The sequence below is a fragment of the Symphalangus syndactylus genome, chromosome 3 (assembly GCF_028878055.3).
Source record: "Symphalangus syndactylus isolate Jambi chromosome 3, NHGRI_mSymSyn1-v2.1_pri, whole genome shotgun sequence".
In the NCBI taxonomy this organism is placed as follows: Eukaryota; Metazoa; Chordata; class Mammalia; order Primates; family Hylobatidae; genus Symphalangus; species Symphalangus syndactylus.
The window spans coordinates 74353425-74372784 of NC_072425.2; the positions used below are offsets into that span (position 1 = coordinate 74353425).

The 19360-nt window shown below is 42.5% G+C and overlaps 1 protein-coding gene across 3 annotated transcripts in view; it reads right to left on the bottom strand.

The window, feature by feature from the left end:
- Positions 1-19360, bottom strand: part of MAMDC2 (MAM domain containing 2) — a 180399-nt gene that overhangs the window by 102961 nt on the left and 58078 nt on the right. For all 3 annotated transcript variants that reach the window (XM_055272309.2, XM_055272311.2, XM_055272312.2), the window contains exons 3-5: positions 14608-14879; positions 13283-13367; positions 10436-10573 (exon numbers count right to left, since the gene is read on the bottom strand). In XM_055272309.2, the coding sequence (XP_055128284.1) occupies positions 10436-10573; positions 13283-13367; positions 14608-14879 (495 nt within the window). The remainder of the gene's footprint in view (positions 1-10435; positions 10574-13282; positions 13368-14607; positions 14880-19360) is intronic.

The following is a 19360-nucleotide window of genomic DNA, read 5'->3' on the forward strand; positions in this document are numbered from 1 at the left end:
AATCAGAATGTCAGACTGGATAGAATCAAAGAACCTCTGATATGGAGGGAAGGTCACTCCTCCATATCCCAAGCTTGAAAACCCTCTAAAGCATTCCTGGTGGCCAGCCAGCCTTGACAAGAACGTTCTAGTAGTAGAGAATGCCTATGACCAGTTAGCCTCTGTAATCTGCTTCTGTTCTCTAAGAACTCATGTGAGTATCAAAGGCAGAGATGAAGTCTTCATTGCCCTTTGTAACATGACTTACCAATGAAACAATCTTTTTGTGAGATATGAACAGGGAGAACTGAGTGGAGGAGAGCTACAATTCTTTGTATTATAATGTATGTATAATACTTTGTTTCCTGGATACCTAATTGCAGGGGCCACAGAGATCCCGTTTAAGAGAACTTGCTGAAGGAACCATCATTGACTGGGTCTCCAGCCACCTCACCTTTGGATCTGCAGGAGAGTTTGTACCAAGACCACACCACTCTGGGCTGCTCCCAGCCAGTGACCAAGCATAGCTGCAGGGCAGGCCATTGTCTGCCATGGGGCCCTTTAGCATCTCCCATCGGCCCAGGTTCTCCTCTTCCTCAGGCGTCAGGTTTGTGTCCTGAGCTGAAAGTTTTCCCTACCTAGGGCATCTTTATGACTTTGGTGGGCCCTAGGCCCTTTTGCTGTGGTGGGCCCATTCCTCCATTAAAAAAAAAAAAAAAAAAACTTAACATTTTAGTTTATTACTGCATTGGCATAAAGAGGTATATGATGTAAGTTAGAAATTATTATATTCATTTTACCCTTCCAATTTTAAAATAAATAAAATTAAAATATTGTCATGGACCCCTAAAAATGCCATGGCTCCTAGGCACTATGGCTGCTGTGCCCAATAAGGACATTGGGCCTGTCCCCAGCTACTCTGGCTCCTTCCTCCTCAGAGCCTTCACAGCCACCTCTCCCAGGAAATCTCTTTCCCACCTAGTCCCAGCTTAGTGTCTGCTTCCACAGCCAGCCTTGTTGTAAATTCATCTTCCTTGCAGATGACAGACATCTGAGAGTTGTCTTTAAAGGGTAGTAACTCACCTGCTGTGTGGACAATATTTTGTGTGTTTGCAGTCAAAGTGCCTCACTAACAGCTTGTGCTCAGGATCCTAGGCCAAATGAACCACAATCACATTTCTGATCCAAAAAGCATCCAGCAAACACAACACGATCTGCCCAAAGTGAGTCAGAGAGGCTGCTGGGAATAAGACCAAGACTGCTGACACCAAGTCTCATACGGAACCACCAGACTAGACCACATGCTCTTGCCACCTTTTTCTTTCCATCATTCATTTGTTGCCAAAGCTGGGTTCTATTTACTGACAATTTGAGCAACATTGAGCTTCTCATTGGGGAACAAAAGGTATCTCATCATGAGTTTATTATCTCAGTTGAACTGCTAGGGGTGATTCAGAAATTGTCATTCAGGTGTCTGCCCCAGGAGAAGAGGCTGGAGGAATGACAGCCAAACCAACCAGGCTGAGTGTGTCATTGGATACAATCTGTTCTGAGGAAGAGGAGTCAGTGGGTAGGTGGCTGCAGGTGCCATTGTATTCTCCTTTCTAAAAACAATGAAGGTAGCCTGGAGTTCTTGGGAAATTTTGTCCAGTGTCTGATATTAGGAGAATTCTCCTGCCGTGTTCAATGAGCCCAACACTCCTATCTGGCATAGGGCTCTAGAGCTTCCAGAACCTCTGGAAAAGGCTTTTTTTTTTTTTTCTTTGTCAGATATTTAAGATTCAAGTAGGATGAAGCTAGGTATGGATGGACTTTAAGTAGACAGAATCCTTTAATCTGCCAAGTCACTGGAGACCCTGCAGGCCACAGAGATTCTAAAGTATTAAAACTTGAACTGAAAATGAAAGAGGTTATATGGGAGGAATGGGTTCCCCCATAAGATGAAGAATTGAGAAGCTTATTGCCACTCCTCTACAGTCTGTTCTGCTTTGCCATACACAGAGTGAAAATCAATCTATTATTACCTAATTCTGGATTATACACAAAGAGCCTGAGGTTTCTAGGCAAAAAAAGTTTCAAATTCAGTTGACAGAAAGATCACAATTCTCAGTCATGCTGCCAGTGCTCAAGCCCCTTCTGGGATGGAGCCTGCGGTGCTGGTGTATGCACACTTGCTCCTGAAGAGACCGTCTGTTCCTTTCTTGCAGCAGCCCTCTGTATTAGCTGAACTTTTCATGTGGAACCAGTGGCCCCTGGTAGTCAGCCATTTCCCCTTGCATTAGGGAAAGAACTTTAAAGGCGGTTCCTGAATGTTTATTTTCAAGCAGTCTGTCTCAGCAGCATTCCCCCAAGACTGCCCTTGGCTTGGCTGCAGTGCCAGAGGCATCCTCTGACTCAGCTGTGATGCAGCCCTGCTGGCCACATTTGCACTCCGGTTGTGTTGTCTGCTCCAGTGTTGCTGGTTGTCTGGACAAGCTGTCTCCCCAGTAGGGCAGACAACCTGGTCTGAAGAGATGTATGCCAGAGGGAAATACCCACTGGTCTGCTGTCATGGTGAGCAGATGGCACCCAAAGATAATGAGTTACGATGCTTGTTTTTCCACCCCATGAGTCTGACAGTTATCTTCACAAGCCTTTAGTTGTAAGGGTTTTGGTGGTCCTTACTATGACAAAGTCAGACTCTAGTCTTTTTATACAGCTTTCAAAGATGATGTAAACATGAATGAATATTATGTGAGACTTCTCCTATCTGTGCTAAGACCTCAAAACCCCAAACAATAAGTGACAACAGCCTCTATTTTCTAAAGAGTGGTACTAGACTGTCAATATGCTAAGTGGAAGCCCTGGCACCTACCCCAGCTCTACCAGTGTTAGCCCATCTCTCCCTTCTAGCCTGTGCATATGAGAAGGCTCGAGATGAATCAGAGATATTGGAGATGGGGTTCTATAAAGAACGTTGTCACAGAGATGCCCTGCTACGTGTTTCCTTTTGACCTCACCAGGGAAGGCAAGGGGATTTCTTCCCTTTTCTTACCTTGATCTAAAGGAGGGGGCTTAAGGGAACCACTCATGGAAGAGATAGAGGAAGGAAACTGCCATTTAACCTCATCCCCTCTCCTATGTGCAGAAATTTCTGAGCTCTGCAATTGCTCTGGACCTTGAGATGAAGGTGATCAGAGTTCTTGAGAAAGCTTGATCAGTGATACTGGAGTGTGTGTGTGATGCAGAGATGGAGCCTGGCACTGGTGCATACATCTACAGGCAAGAAACTGACTATAGGGACCTGTGGGGAAAGAGTGGAGAAAAAGGAGTTTGTTGCCAGTGAAATGCACTTCCAGAGTTTGAGGGGGCAATTTAGAAGGCAGCTGGGCTATAGTATCTTAAAAGGACTCTTCTCAAGAGAACTGCCTGCCAGTGCAGTAATTCATTAGAAGGGTAATTCCATTAGAAGGGAGCTGGTGAGGCATACCATGACTTATAGGAGCTAAGCAGGATTCACAGATGGTCAGCCAGAGAGTTGCTCATCCCTGTCTGGCAACACTAAAGTGGGATCCCCCATCGGCCAAGACAGGAATGCCAGAATTTGGCCATGTGCTGTATGAAGGGCATCAACTCTAGATTAAATAGCAACAGGCAAGTGAAACCTTTTGTCCCTGGCCTTTGCCTTTCTGTTCCATCCCCACCCTGCCCATTGCCTCCCAACTCTGAAGCAGCCAGAAGCAGTACAGTAAGAGGGAGAAGAGGTACGGAAGAAAAAGGTGAAGTATGAAGAGACAAAGCACAAACCTTTCTCTCTACTGCTGTTGTGTGGCCCAGTCTGTGGGAAGATCTAAACTAGATGAGACATCGCAGTTGTGACTTGACTGAACCTAATCCTTGAAAATGAAGGTGTTTGTTAATAGCTGAAAGTAACTGGAAAGCCACAGTAAGTCATTCAAGGGCAGAGAAAGGAAGTCCAGCAGACCTTGCACAAAGAAAATGGTAAGAAAATTAAGAAACCTGCTTCTCTACCGAGTGCTTACAGTGTGCACCAAATGGATCAATGCAGAGAGTAAATAAATAAGTCCCATTAAGATGACTCTTGCTCATTCTAAACCGAAATGAGAAAAGAGTGTCACGAGTCATGGAAAGATGATCCAACCATCTCATGATGTTTGACGGAATTAAATAACTCTAACCTTATTTTAGATTTTGAAACCTTGTCCACCTTCTTCTAGAGTAGCACCACAAGCAGGCTAGGTTTTTTAAATCTCAGCAAAGAGATGCATTTCCCTCATTATTTTTCCAGCAATCAACTTTTTTTTTTTTTTTTGCTAAGGTATGTAGAAAACGGTAATGATCTGAGCTGTCAGTAGCTTACCTCCTGAAAGATTTTGTTTCACTTCACAAAATATGAATAAAGAAAGAAACCCATATGTGATGAATCAGAATTAAGAAAACACAGGATAAAAATCACATCCCCTCCAGTATTCCAAAGATGTCCTGCCACAATTCTTACTGCATTATTTTAGTCATTTCCATCATTAGACAATAATTTGGGGGAACAATGCTCATTAAAAACCTTGACTCAATGTTTGGGGCAGATTGTTAGGAACATACAAGGAAATGAAGGAAAACTCACATCCACATTGTAGTTTCCAGAAATTACATTCACTGTTTGCTTTTCTACAACACAAAGACTAGCACTCTCCTGGGAAGACTTCCCTCAACGCTCTCTGCAGTTCTGAAATTCCTAAGTAGACAATGAGCTCCCCTTCTATGTGCTGTTTCTCCAGTTTTTACCTGAAAGCAAAGGCAAAAGCTGTGTCCGGTATATGAACGAACACAAGATGAACTCACGCAGAGTAAAATCTGTTGTTGCGGGCAGACATCTGAACAATTTAATCTTTACTTTGCCACCCAAATGGATAGAGCTCCGGGGAAATCAATATATGCAGTAGAAAGCAAATTTGATAAGAGAGGGAATCTCTTTCCTTTTTAGAGCATTGGAGGGTTTGTTTTGTTTTGTTTGTTTTAAAGAATGATACTGATCAAATCTTTGAGTCCTATGGGCAGAGCTTTTCAAATAAAATATTTTAGAATCTTTTGAACTCATCATTTTTAGCCCTATCCTCTATAGGGGAAAGACTTACAGAGCACTCCAGGCATGAGGACTCTGTGTGTGTGTGTGTGTGTGTGTGTGTATGTTGAGTGGGGATGTTGACTAATGAATGGGCAAAATGTGTGTGTGTGAGTGTGTGTGAGTGTGTGTGTGTGTGTGTGTGTTGAGTGGGGATGTTGGCTAATGAATGGGCAAAATATTAGTCCAAAGGTTGAGGAGAACTTGGAGTGAAATAGCAGGAAAGAGTGGAATGCAGGCAATCAGGCTTCCTGCTAATCATAAGTAGGAATGTAACCTGGAACCCAGGGGGGTTCCTCTGCCATGATCACATACTTTGGGATTCTCAAATGCTCTCCAAATATAAAATAAACCATCCACTCTCATGCCTCTACACTTTGCACATGCTACATTTGTCTCCCCCTTACGCATCTGGCCAAATTCCAGTTTTACTATTACTTCCTTAAGAGGGCCTTCCCTGTACCCCAAAACCAAGGTAATCTTTTGTCTGTGGTTTCATATCATTTATTTCATACCTCTATTAGTCATACATTACTGTGCATGCTTGCAAGTTTATGTAGCATTTTGGTATTCAGATAATTTGAGAAATGCCATAATGTACATGAGCACAGAACTATATTACAGGTGGTGAGAAATCCTGAAATAAAGAAATCTGTTTAGCTTTCTTTAATGCAGGGTTTCCCCAGGTTATTTGACCACATATCACCCTTGTGCCCCATATAAGGATTAGTTTACTAAAAACTGGTATTATAGGGAAGGACATTTTGGGAAGGGTCGGTTCCTGTAAACTCTTTGAGGTTAATGACTGTTTTTTTTTTTTTCTTAAAGCATCATTTTTTAAAAATTATACTTTAAGTTCTGGGATATATGTGCAGAATGTGCAGGTTTGTTACATAGGTATACATGTGCCATGGTGGTTTGCTGCACCCATCAACCCGTCATCTACATTAGGCATTTCTCCTAATGCTATCTCCACCCCTTGACAGACCCCATTGTGTGATGTTTCCCTCCCTGTGTCCATGTGTTCTCATTGTTCAGCTCCCACTTATGAGTGAGAACGTGCAGTGTTTGTTTTTCTGTTCCTGTGTTAGTTTGCTGAGAACGATGGTTTCCAGTTTCATCCACGTCCCTGCAAAGGACATGAACTCATCCTTTTTCATAGCTGCATGGTATTCCATGGTGTATATGTGCCACATTTTCTTTATCCAGAATGACTGTTTTTTTATATCACCAGGGTATGCAAGAATGTACATATAAATACATGTAAAAAGTGCTTATTATGTGTTTGTTGAATGAGTGAAGGAATGAATAAGTGATCAATGAAGAAGCACCATTCTGATGTTGAGGCTCTGACTGGACTTACTATATAATCCCATGGATGGCTAGAAGGTGCGTGGTCTTCTTCGACTTCCTCCCTTCAGCCCTCAGGTCAGCTTCTTTTTCAGCCAACAGTATTGACATATGGGGACCAAGCAATGCTAGTAGGAAAAGCTGCCTGCCTTGGGGAAGTATTCTATAATAGCCAAGGAAGAAGAGGGAGAATGGGAAAATAGAGCGAGGGATATTGGAGGGGAAGAGGGAGTGGGAGAGGAGAGAGGCAAGTGTTTATGTCAGGGGTGACAGCACCCTACCAGCAAGTCTTAGTGCTTCTCAAGGATGACCACACCACTATGCTTACATCTTGACCCTTCTGGTCAAGACATTAGAAAATCTAGAGCCTCTTTTTCTCACCCCTTGGTCCCTTTAGTCTTCTTCTCCTTTTTTTTTTTTTTCTAATACCAAATGCTATGTGCATTTAAGTATCCAGGAGGGACTCAAGCCATCTTGAAATAGATCTCACTGAATGGTGTATTTGGAGATTTTGGTAAATAGCATTAGGCAAGGAGAGAAAAGTAAAATATTGAAACTCAAAGGCATCTTAGAGATCATTGAATTCAAATTGCTCATTTGCAGATGCGTCAGTGGAGACCCTAAGAAGTTAAGGGTTTAGTCAAGGTAATAAAGTACTCTGATAACTGGGCCTGGAGCACAAGTATTTGGACTCCTAGCCTGGGGCTCTTTCTCTATCCCTGGGGACACAAATATAGTCAGAATATTCTATGATTGCAGATGGGTGTGAGGAAGGACTAGGAGAATTACACTCTTCAAAGGATGAATTGCACTCAGGTAACATAGTCAAATGGATTATTTGACACTAGTCCATTGGTCTGTTGCCTCTTCCAAGAAATATATGTTCTCCCCAGCCAGCTGCCTCTTGCCATCATTGAGGGTGAAAAACACTGAATAATCACTGAATCATAACGTTGGTTACCCACAGGGTTTGACTTCGGAACTAATTTTTAAGTGATTTGGGAAAAGTTCTTTAACACTTCCCCATTGTTAAATTTGCATCTCTGTGCAACTGTGATAAAGACACAAGAAATAATTGCCATTTTGATGCATCAGCCTTTCAAGATCCTTTCTGTTCCTTGTATTAGATTCTTAAGATATGACAGAAAAACAATCTCAAAACTAGCCTATTTTCACACATGAAGAAAAAGTCATCTGGCTTTTCTTTCTTGAAACCCCAAGAGATTGTTAGTTGCTTTACTCATTTACATAAAGCTCTCAAGAGTTGGTGACATTTTATTATTTTGAGTCAACCTGTCTTTTAAAATACTCATGCAGATTCGTGGATTACTTTGCCATGACTGGTTATCATTCACTCCACACAGAGCACTCATTTATAGTGTGGTTCCTACAAAGGGCCCCAAATGAGGATGGGCCACTTATTTATAAGGTAAAACTATGAGCTATCCGTAGGAAAACTCCAATCCTTTGTCACTGTCAAAAGTGCTAAGCAGCACTTTGGGAGACCAAGGCGGGTAGATCACCTAAGGTCAGGAGCTCGAGACCAGCCTGGCCAACATGGGGAAACCCCGTCTTTACTAAAAATACAAAAATTACTTAGACAAAGTGGTGGGTGTCTGTAATCTCAGCTGCTTGGAAGGCTGAGGCAGGGGGAATTGCTTGAACCTGGGAGGTGGAGGTTGCAGTGAGCCGAGATTGCACCACTGCACTCCAGGCTGGGCGACAGAGCGAGACTCCATCTCAAAAAAAAAAAAAGGGGGGGTAGGGGGGCTGAACCTTGCTTGTAAAGGTAGGAAGTGCATTAACATGCTTTTTTTTTTGTCTTAGCTCAATTTCTTATGTAAGTGACCCCAGATGCATCTAAAGAAACAGTTTCTGGGGGATTCTTCTGTACTCTTGCTTCACCTTTTTACTCTCCATCTATTGAAATAATGTCTGTCATGTTAATCCACCTAAATACACTGCTGTGATGGTGTCTCTCCCCTGCCCAAACACCTGTGTGGCCTCCCATTGTCAACGAAATAAAGTTAAAATCTCTTTCCTGGCATTCCAGGCATTTTAGAATTTGCCCCTGCACTGCTTTCTCAGCCACATTTCTCCCCGCATCCACCCCTTGTAGCACCACCACTGTATCATTGCTCTTAGCTTTTTCTCATCTTTGTCAAAATCATACCCATCCCCGAAATACAGTTTACTTCTTTTATCATGTCTTCTAGGACATCCAAGCACTGAAGGACCTCTTTTGTCTCTGAATTCCCAACACCTTTTTTTTTGGTGGGGGGAAGGAGACCACTCTTATTACACTTGACACACACCACCCTTTGTTAACATCCATTTGTGGTAGAAATCTCTTCTTTTCTTGAAAGCATCTTCCTTGAAGCTGGGAAGGGGCCATAGAGAATCTGTCATTTTAACTGTCATTTTCCCCGTTATATCTAATGCTGGGACAAATTAATGAAAATGCTAGATTTAAAGTTGCGTTTGTTTTAAACAGGCAAGCTCCATGAGACTCCAATCGTTTTATTTGTGGTTACTTATAAAGAACTTATTCTAAGAAGCCTGAACGTGTTGTAAAAGAAAGGAAACTTATCAAATGAAGGTTGCAAAATAGAAGTTGGCCAACAGGGCCTGACCTGCAAATGTGTTTTATTGGACCAGACTGTGATTTTAGAAAATATTCACCAACTTTTAAAAATTTGGGAAATTTCACACAAAAAAATCCCCTGCCTTCCTGATGATCTTGAAACATCAAAAGATCTGGCAACCTGGGCTTACATTCTCACACAGCAGCAACTCACTGGAGCCGAGTAGACTTTGTACAGGGTCTCTGCTCTCTAGTTTGCCGCAGTCTTCACCCAGCCCACATGCCATTTACTTATACTACCTGCCTGGCTGTTATATAGGAAATTGAAACTGAGACTCTGGACATAAAGGAGAAGATAGAATAGGAGCAAAGAGAACAATAAGGTTAGGATGAAGACTGTCCAGAGTCAAGATAAGCTGAAGGATGGGCACTTTTGAAAAAAAGAGTTGGAGACATGGTTAAAAATATTCAAATGAAGAGAAGTGACAGTGAATGAAGAAAAATGGAAAGAACCATAAGAGGTCATCACGTCTTCAGGCATGGGGACACGCTGTCACCATTAGCAAATTATTGGGATAAGTATACTACCTCAATATCTATGTGTAAATGATCAAAAGAGAAAAAGTTAACTGTTTGCAGTAGAATAAAAATTCCTGTTCTTGTTCTTGTGGAAAAGCCAGCTGCCAGAAGCTTCTCACTCCTTGGAGACCTTGGAGTCGAGGATGAAATGTCTTACAACTGTGGGGAGACCTAGGCTTTTCCAAAGCCTACCAGGGTCCAGGTGAGAGCAGTGGTAACCCACAAGTAAGTAAGCCCTTGCCCTTGTCTCTCTTCTGTGGAGGACTTCTCCTCAAAGCTGACTTCTCGCTGGTAACACAACCTCACCTCCCATTTTCCTTGCAGAGAAGCAGCCTTCTTGGCCACTAGGGGGGCCTGTTGCACACCACATTCAGAGCTAATCATCAGTATTGGCTCACCTCACTGTCACTTGGGAAGTTCTTGGGACCCATTCCCATCCTTTGATCTATTTTCAGTGAAAAGTAACCTAGGATTTTTCCAGCCTTGTCTTTAGAAATGAGAAATATTGAACAACAAATACACAAGAAAGTAAAGCATAATATGGAAATGTGAAAATGCAAGACTAGGCCACAGGTGAAGGAGAATCTTTAAGGGGGTGGCCTTCCCCTTAGCTACAGAGCTCACAGCTGCAGTTTGTCTCTACCTCACTGTAGATCCTTCCCTACTCTTCTGCTGCACCTCCTGGTTCCTACTTAGTTCCTACTCACCCTCCTCCCTCCTCTCTTCCCTGCTGACAGAAGCCACAGCTAGGTCAGTGCAGGAAGTGGGAGGAGACCGCAGAAAAATTTATCCTGGGAAAAGGACTCCATTTGACCCCAGCTCACCCAGTTCACTCTTGAAGGTGTGATCCTGTGGGAGAATGGAGTGGACATTCCGAATACTTCCTCCTCCAACAAACCAGTTCACATTGGGATTCCAGCGGTTCACAAAGCCACAGAGATGATTTTCTTCAAAGTCACATTCTGGGGAAGGGAAACAAAAACACTTCATGGAGACACAGTGTCACACCTGGGTACACCCATCCTACTACAGAGTTTGCTCTTAGATATTCAGAAGTTTCTGTCTTCCTTTGCCCACTGCGACCTTTCTACCAGGACCCCTGCACAATATTGGCCAAGAAGAGAGACAGATCCTGTAGTGAATCAATATTCTAATTCATCATTGGCCCTTTGGATTGTGGCCCTTCCACTTATTAGCCGTGTCACTTGGAGCATGACTTACCACTTTTTGTAGCCTCTGGGTCTCCATATGTGAAATGGGGACAATGTCCCCACTTCACAGAGCTATTGTAAGTGCGGAGAGCTCCCAGCACAGTGCCAGGCATGTAGTCAGTGCTTGGTACAAGTCAGCTATTTTTATCAGTCACCTCTGTCTCAAAGCACTGGTCAGGGTTATGTTCTTAGCTCTAGAAAATTTTTTCCACAACACTTTCTTGAATCTAGTGGCCCGGCCCTCCATTCCTTTCTCTTCTCATGATGAACAAGTTGCCCAGAGCTTAGGGGCATGTGCCCAAGATGCTAAAATTCCCTGTTTTTCTTATAAATCAGAACCCAGCTCAAGTCATCTGGTAAGAAACAAAGATTCAAAAACAACTAACATTTGTTGTACTCCGGGTACTAGATTCTTCACACATGTTCTTCTCCCTTAAGCCTGTCAAATGATCCTATGATGTAGCAATTGTCACCTTACAAATAAGGAAACAGAGATTGAGTGTACCCCCTGTTTCCTCCTTCCTGCCAGGATCTTGACTGGTGTAGTCAGCAATGTGTTTTTACATTAGCAAGCCCTGAAAATTTCTAAGATTTTCATTTTCAATGTTTCCACCACAGTGTCTGCTAACCAATGCCCTAACATTCAGTGCCAAAGGCTGCCTAAGTGTAAAATAAAAAGCAGAATATTCCTCAATATGCCAGGCTCCGTTCTGAGCGCTTTACATAAATTAACTTATTCAACCCTCAAAGCAGCCCCATGACATAGGCACTGTTACTAACCTCATTTTACAGATGAGGAATGGAGAGAGGCAGAGAAAGTACTCAGAAAGAAAGAAGTCAGACTGTGATCATAGAGTTTAACAAGATAAAAGTGTCGGCATCCTTTGTTTTAAACAAATCAGAAGTCACCACATCATTTGAAGAAAGGCAATTAACATGTCTTACATGTCCAGCACTGTATATACCAATTATCTTCATAGCCACGATATCATTCCTCCTCCTAAGAATCCTAGGAGGGAAGCTTTTTATTCCCATTTTACGGATGCCAAGAGGCTGAGGCTCAGTAAGCTGACTGAGCCAGCAGGTGGCGCTCCACGAGGGGTGTCTGACTTCCCTGTCGTTCACAAGCTGTGCAGATGCCAGGTGGAAGCTCAGCGGGAGGCTCAAGGAAAGGAGCCTGAGCCTCACTGTGTCTTCAGAAAATAGTCTATTTTCTTTCACTTGCGCTAGAGGTATCATTGAGGTCAAAACAGAGAAGTGAAACTTAAGGAAATTAGCAAAGGCTTTGTTGTTGTTGTTGTTGTTGTTGTTGTTCAGAATATTCTTTGACTCTCCTTTCTCTTCCCCATCACATTCATTTAGCCTTCAAGAGCTGTCAGTGCTGAAAAATCTCTCAATTCTACTGCCTTTTTCCGATTCCACTGCTAATTCAATATTACCCTCACTATGCCCCCTCTGTAAGGTCACAGCTGCTTCCTAGGGGTTTTCCCACCTGCTATGCATTTTCCTTGTACCCAACTCATTTTCCACGTGGCAGCTGGAGTCATCTGAAAGTGCAGCTGCACACTTCTCCCCTGCTGGCTGACCCACATGATTCAGCAGGTCCAAGCTCCACATCCTGCATCCACACTCTTCCATCACAAACTCCCTTAGCAGTCCTGGTCTTCACTTCAAACACCCTACTCAGCCTCTTGCCTTTGCCTGAACCTGCTCTATTTCTTTCTCCCCACAGGGGTCTGGTGATGGAGAATCCTTGCCTTCCTACCCTGCACCTCCACTTAACTAAATTCTTCTCCTTCTTGAAACTCCTGCTCCAGTGCACTGTCCCTATTCAGTCCTCTCCAATTTCCTCTCCTCCTCCCTGTGCCTCTCCACTGCACAGCTTGTCCTTCCTCAACAGTATTTGTCATATACAGAACTAGCTTCAGTGTAGACAAATAGGAACTGAACCACCATAGGACACGGTTTATCCTTTCTTTATGCCCTCTTGGAAGCTGGCACATAAGAGACAGCCAACCAACTCTGCTCAAGTGAAATCTAAGTGACAACTGTGATTATTAAGAGGAGAGCCGTGGTGTGCCAAGAGAGAAATAAGGGAAAGGAGGTAGTACAATGTCTGCTTGTCTGCCACACGCTACAAAAAGCTGAGTTTCCAGCAATTTGTAAATTATTTTAATCAGAATGTGTTGAAGTTAAGGTGGCAGCTCTGAAGTTACAGTCCCTGCATCTATATTTCTTTCATTAATCCAGACTGTACAGGCAGATTCTAATGAGTCTTCCCACACTGAAGACAAACAACATACAGTATTCAAATGAACCTAGCAAAGAATTTAAACCAGTATGCATTATGCAGTGCATTCTATAAAATACTTGGTCTTTAGGATTGATTCAGTTCCCTCTGGCAACAGTCTTTTAGAAAAAGATTCACAATTTGATTCAATGAAAATGAAGCCCACTTACCAATACAGTAGCCGGTTGTCATCTTGATTTCAAACAGTGCAATGCTGGCTGTGTTTCCCTGTCCTAGTACACCTTCTATTAAAATCTGCACAACATACGAGGAAGAAGGGGAGTTAGACTTCAAAACATCATGTTTCCTTGGTTCAATATTTCAGCTATTAGTCTGGAGCTGTTCAGCCATTTAAGGCAAAACAGGATTGTTAGTCTCAGCTAATTGCTATTGGATACCAATTTCACTACGGACTTTACTAAAAGAATGTGTGTGTATGTATGTGTGTGCATGCGCATGTGCACATAAACTCATACATCAAAACTTCGAGGTGAGTAAGGCATCTGATAGAAGCTCAGAGTCAGCTGTCTTTTCTTCTCTTGCTATCCCAACCACCACCATCTTCAGTGCTTGTGGTAGCACTTGTGGTCCTGTTTCTGAAAGTAATCACTTTTTCTCCTGTGGTTTTAGCCCTATATTCTGCAACTATGCTGGCAGATTTAGGAGGTGATAACTGCTGGGAAGAAGTTGTTAAAGAGGGAACTCAGAGCCCCCATGCTCCATCCTCAACCACTGGCTGACAGGGAAGGACTCCAAGTAGACAGCAGGTATAGGAGAGTAAAGTATTTCAAGCTTTTCAAAGAAGAAGTGGGATGGGATAGGAAATTGAAAGGCAGATTAGGAATGGGGAACGTTTTCATGATGGCTCCATTGTGTCCTTGATGAAATATTTTCAATAAACATCACACTTCATGGCCAGGTGTGTCTGGATCCCATCCTCCTTCCTTATCCAGTCCACACCCAGCTTCACCTTACATTCGCTACCATCCTTTTCCAGGACTCCCAAAGGAACAACTTCCCTCTTTGAAAAGGAAATGGAACATGTCCTTTAAGTATCTTTTCTCTTTTAAAGTATTTTCATTTTCCTTTTATTATAATGTTTTGTTCAAAATTTGTAGCAAAGAAATGATTAAGAAGATAAACAAACATATAGCACACACAATTTAGAAGGATGAAATAAAATTCTAGAAATGAGAATACTCCCTAAAGCCATAGAAAATCTATTTTCATTGAAGAGGTTGGTTTAAGCCCCATTTAGATTTTTACAGAAGGCTCATTTAAATAGACGGGAAAGAAATCTGGGAAGAAGCTCTTTTAAGAAATAAACAAAATGTTAATTTCCATTGCTAATATTCTTCTGTGGTATGTATCTTATGAAACATCACATCATAATCCAGGAGATAACTAACCTCCACGTCAGAAGTTTTCATAAGATTTTAGAATAGTATAAAGCAAAGATAATAGGCCCTATATCTTTCTCCTAAACTCTACCTACCTTGAATTTCTTGGAACTATTTTGCAAATCCAAACTGGCTATGAGCCAGCTGTCTGAAGGTTCCTTAGCTGACCAAAGCAAGCGATCAAAGCTTTCATCTTCAAATCTCATGTAGAGGTTCAGCTGGCTGGGATCTGACAGAGACTCCGAAGATGTGGTTATCTGGTAGACCAAGCGGAGGCAGCTCCATTCCTCAGCCTGTAAGTCAGGACTTAGCAGCACAGCTTTCTCTCCCTGCTTGCCAAAGGAGGTATCCACATAAATGTAATGGCCTGGAAAGAGAAAGGAACACAGGAAAAGGATCAATTTTTGGTTTGCAACCTGGAAAAATATGCAACTGCAGTCCAGTAAGTCTCTGGGCAGATAAACCTGGAGACACATTTTGTCAATCCATTGAAAGTTGCCTGAACACTGGATCACTGGCCTCTTTTGAAAAAATTAGAAAGCACTGAGGCCATGTTACCAGATGATGACAACAGGCTGGAGCTGAGTGGTGCTGCCTCTTCAGAGGGTGGCAAGTGGTCTCCACTTTGCCATAATTGCCATCACTCCCTCTTCACTCCTGACACTGAGTGTCTCTGCTTTTTATTCTTTTACACCAGGCCTATTTAGAACATTGCATTCATCTCCCTGGTCCCCACAGGCATATGTGTCTGCAGGCTGAGGGACATCAGAATCAGAAGAGCGGCATGACTGAAGTCAGAATAACTAGGTGGACTCAACCTTCTCCTTACATAGCTCTCCCCATTACCTAACGTTTCAATCTGCATTTAACTTGCATCATTATGTAGACTGAATTGATTTGGTTACCTAAGCCTGGATCTTGGGACCTAGGCAGAAAAAGTACATTGTAAGCTATTTTTTTTTTTAATTAGGAATAAGACTTCCTTCCCTTGACTCTTCCATGACCAGATTTCATAGTTCTGAGAACTAAATGAGGAAACACTTGCAAAACATGTAGCACAGGGCTGGGAAAGCACTGGACACTCTGGGACTAGCAATTGTCCTTCCTTCTCCTCTATCCTCACTTCTCCTTTCGGATTCCCTCTTTCCTCCTTTCTCCTTCTCCTCCTCTCTTCTGTGTTCTTATTCCCCTTTCTCCGTCCTCCTCCTCTCTTCTGTGTTCTTATTCCCCTTTCTCCGTCCTCCTCCTCCTTTCCTTTTCCTCTGTTCATTCTCCTTCCCTTCTCCCTCTACCCTCCTAATATTGACAAGTTCTTTCTGCTGGCTGTACAGGATGTGAAAAGCATTTCTATAAAAAAAGGTGGGGCATTGAAGCCAAGAACCTTAACTCGAGCCTTCCAAACCCACCTCTGGCCATCTGGTTTCCTATATCAATGATCCAATTGCCTGTGGGTCTTTGGGGACCTCCTGGGCCTTTCTGGCCTGCAGATTCTCATGCTTTCTCGGAGGGCCCCACATTCATGGCTGTCATTTAACCTGCTGTCTTTCATCCTGTGGCTTCCACCTCCCTGTGTCTGCACTTCAGTCTCTCTAACCGTAAACTCTTACTAGAAAGGATCTGAAAAGCCTCTTTGTTTTGCTTGATGTTCTTCAGCCTGTCCTCCCACGCTTGTTGTCTCAAATGCCCATCCCAGCCTGGATCCTTATCTCTGTGGCGAGTACCGACAGGCTAACTGGAGCTCAGATGACAGCCATCCTCACATGAGGGACACAGTTAGGGCATTGTCTTCAGGGATCCTTTCTTGCTGACTGAAGGATTTCAAGATCAAGATCTAACTCTGGCTGGCAATCTTCTTAACATAGCAACCGCCCACTGGGTGCGGATAGCAATTGCTTCTAGATGCCAACCCAGGCACCCTTGTGGAGAAATCTGGCCCTTGCAGCAATTGCTGCCACTACCATACCTCCCACGTACAGGTGACAATCACTGCAACTCAGGCACAAGTGCTGTTCTAAGTGCTTCACATGCATTTCCGAGGTGAAGGGCTTGTTGGGTTTGACTATTCTAAGCTGGAGCTCTTGGGGCCAACCCTTTTTTGGATAAAGTGCTGCTTCTTGTGGCATGAGGAATGTATTAGCGCCATCCTCTTTCCCCACTCTTTGCTACTGCCCCAAAAGAAGGGACTTCAAGCAGGCTGGGTTGGGGGAGATCATGTGAGTACCTCAAACCTTTTCCAAGGAAGTAGAGAGTTGGGACGTGGAGTATAAAAGAGGAAAGAAACAAAGACCTTGCTATGTCCTATCAACATTCATATCAAGTACCAACTTTGCTGCCATGGGAGGCTCAATTTTCCCTGGGCACTTCCCCAGCCTCCCCTTTTGTCTCCCTCCCCTTTTTCTTTCCCCATTCTAGAAGGGACAACTCAAAGCAATGCTCTTAAAGTTGAGCCCAGAGTCACCTGGATATCTTGTTCAAATACACATCCCCAGGCCCACCCCTCGAGTTTCCAATCCAGTAGGGCTGGGGTGATGCTGCATTTCTAACAGATTGCATTTCTTAGACGTTCCAGGTGATACTGATGCTACTGGTCTTTGAGAACTGTTGACTTACAATGTATGGACAGGTAAATAGGGTTCATTCTCCAGCCACCTCTCATCTACCAAAGAAAGTGCAGGCTCCTGTAGCATGTAAAGGAGGCAGGCAACAGTTCTGCTGGAAGGTACAACTCAAATTTAAGTGAATGTGTGTTAAAGCAGGTGCACAGAGTCCATCTGCTGGTGATTATCTTGGCTTTTCAGTGAGTGCCATAAAAAAATTCTCTTGATGTTCTCTCCCACCTGATGAGATTTTACTATAAGCTTATGCTAATGTTCTCTTGTCAAGAACCTTTGAGAGCACACACTATATAAAATGTACTATTTAAAATATCTAGATTTTATTCTGTGTGATGAAAGTCAGTGCTATTCATTGAGTGATTTTGACATCTTAGCCATAAATGTGGGTTATTTTAAAATATTGGAATTTTGCATTTAAATTAAAGATCTCATATTTGTTTTTAGGTCACGCCATGTGAACGTGCCTCTTAGTTGCATTACAGTCCATGCAAAGAGGTATCTACCCAGCTGACTGGATGCAATCCACCCAGCAGAATGATGCATTTTCCTAGACCTAATCATTAGCCCAAGCACCGCCCACCTCCACTATCACTGCCAACTTCAAGACTAATTTTCTAAACTAATCACTACATTTTCCAGGCCTGCTCCGGATACAGCCTTAGAATCCTTCTAAACATAGTGCTCCATGTAACCACTACCAATCAATCTGAGTTGGCACCTGAGTTGAAACTACTTGTTATCTCTGCTTGTGGCTTCAGTGTAGGGGTATATTTTGTGGTCACGTTATGGCTAATTTGAACTAGAAGGAACATGGTATATTTTGAAGAAGTTTTAGAAAATATAGGATGAGGAAGATATTAATGTCAAGGATGTTGCCTTTCCCTGCCTTGTCACTAAGAAAATTGCTATTCTAGAATAAATGTGTGAGTTCTTTTTACTTAAAAAGAATCATTTTACCACCAAGTGAATTAACGAAGTTTTCTTTGGGTGTAAAATGTTTTATTTATTCCATCTTAATCAGATTGATATTTGGAAGTTAACTTTAGACATAATTTGCATTCCATAGAATTCACCCTTTTAATACAATTCAGAGGTTTTTAACATGTTCATAAAGTTGTGCACCATCACCAGTATCTAATTCCAGAACATTTTCACCATAACCCCAAAAGGAAACCCTGTATCCATTAGCAGTCATCCCTCATTCTCCCCACCCCTAGCCTCTGGAAACCACAAATCTACTCTCTGTCTGCCTGAACTTGCCTATTCTGGAAACTTTATATAAATAGAATTATATAATATGTGTCCCTTTGTGACTAGCTTCTTTCACCTAGCATATTTTCAAGGTTCATCCATGTTGTAGCATATATTAGAATTTCATTCTTTTTGGGGGCTAATATTCTATTTTATGGATATACCACATTTTATTCATTCATTAGTTGATGGACATTTGGATTGCCTCTACTTTTTGACTATTATGAATAATCCTGCCATGAGCATTTTTATGCAAGTGTTTTTATATACAAAAATTTCAATTCTCCTAGGTGTATGCGTAGGAGTGGAATTGTTAGGCCACATGGAAATTCTATGTTTAACTTTTTGAAGAACTGCCAAACTGCTTTCTCAAGTGGTTGCATCATTTACATTTCCACCAGCAATGTATGAGAGTTCCAATTTCTCCACATCCTCACCAACACTTGTTATTGCCCATCTTTTTTTTAATTTTAGTGATCCTAGTAGATGTGATCTCTGATTATGCTTTTGATTTGCATTTCTCAAGTGACTAATTATGTAGGGCATCTTTCATGTGCTTGTTGGCCATTAATGTACATCTACTTTGGAAAAATGTCTGTTCAAATCCTTTGTCCATTTTAAAAATTGGGTTGTCTTTTTATTGTTGAGTTATAAGAGGTTTTATACATTCTGGATAATAGATCCTATCAGATAGAAAATTTGCAAATATTTTTTCCCATTCTGTGCTTTGTCTTTTCACCTTTTTTTTTTTTTTTAATGGAGACGGAGTCTTGCTGTGCCACCCAGGCTGGAATGCAGTGGCATGATCTCGGCTCACTGCAACCTCTGCCTCCTGGGCTCAAGCGATTTGCCTACCTCAGTCTCCTGATTAGCTGGGACTACGGGTGTATGCTGCCATGCCCTGCTAATTTTTTGTATTTTAGTACAGACGGGGGGTTTCACCATGTTGCCCAGGCTGGTCTCGAACTCCTGAGCTCAGGCA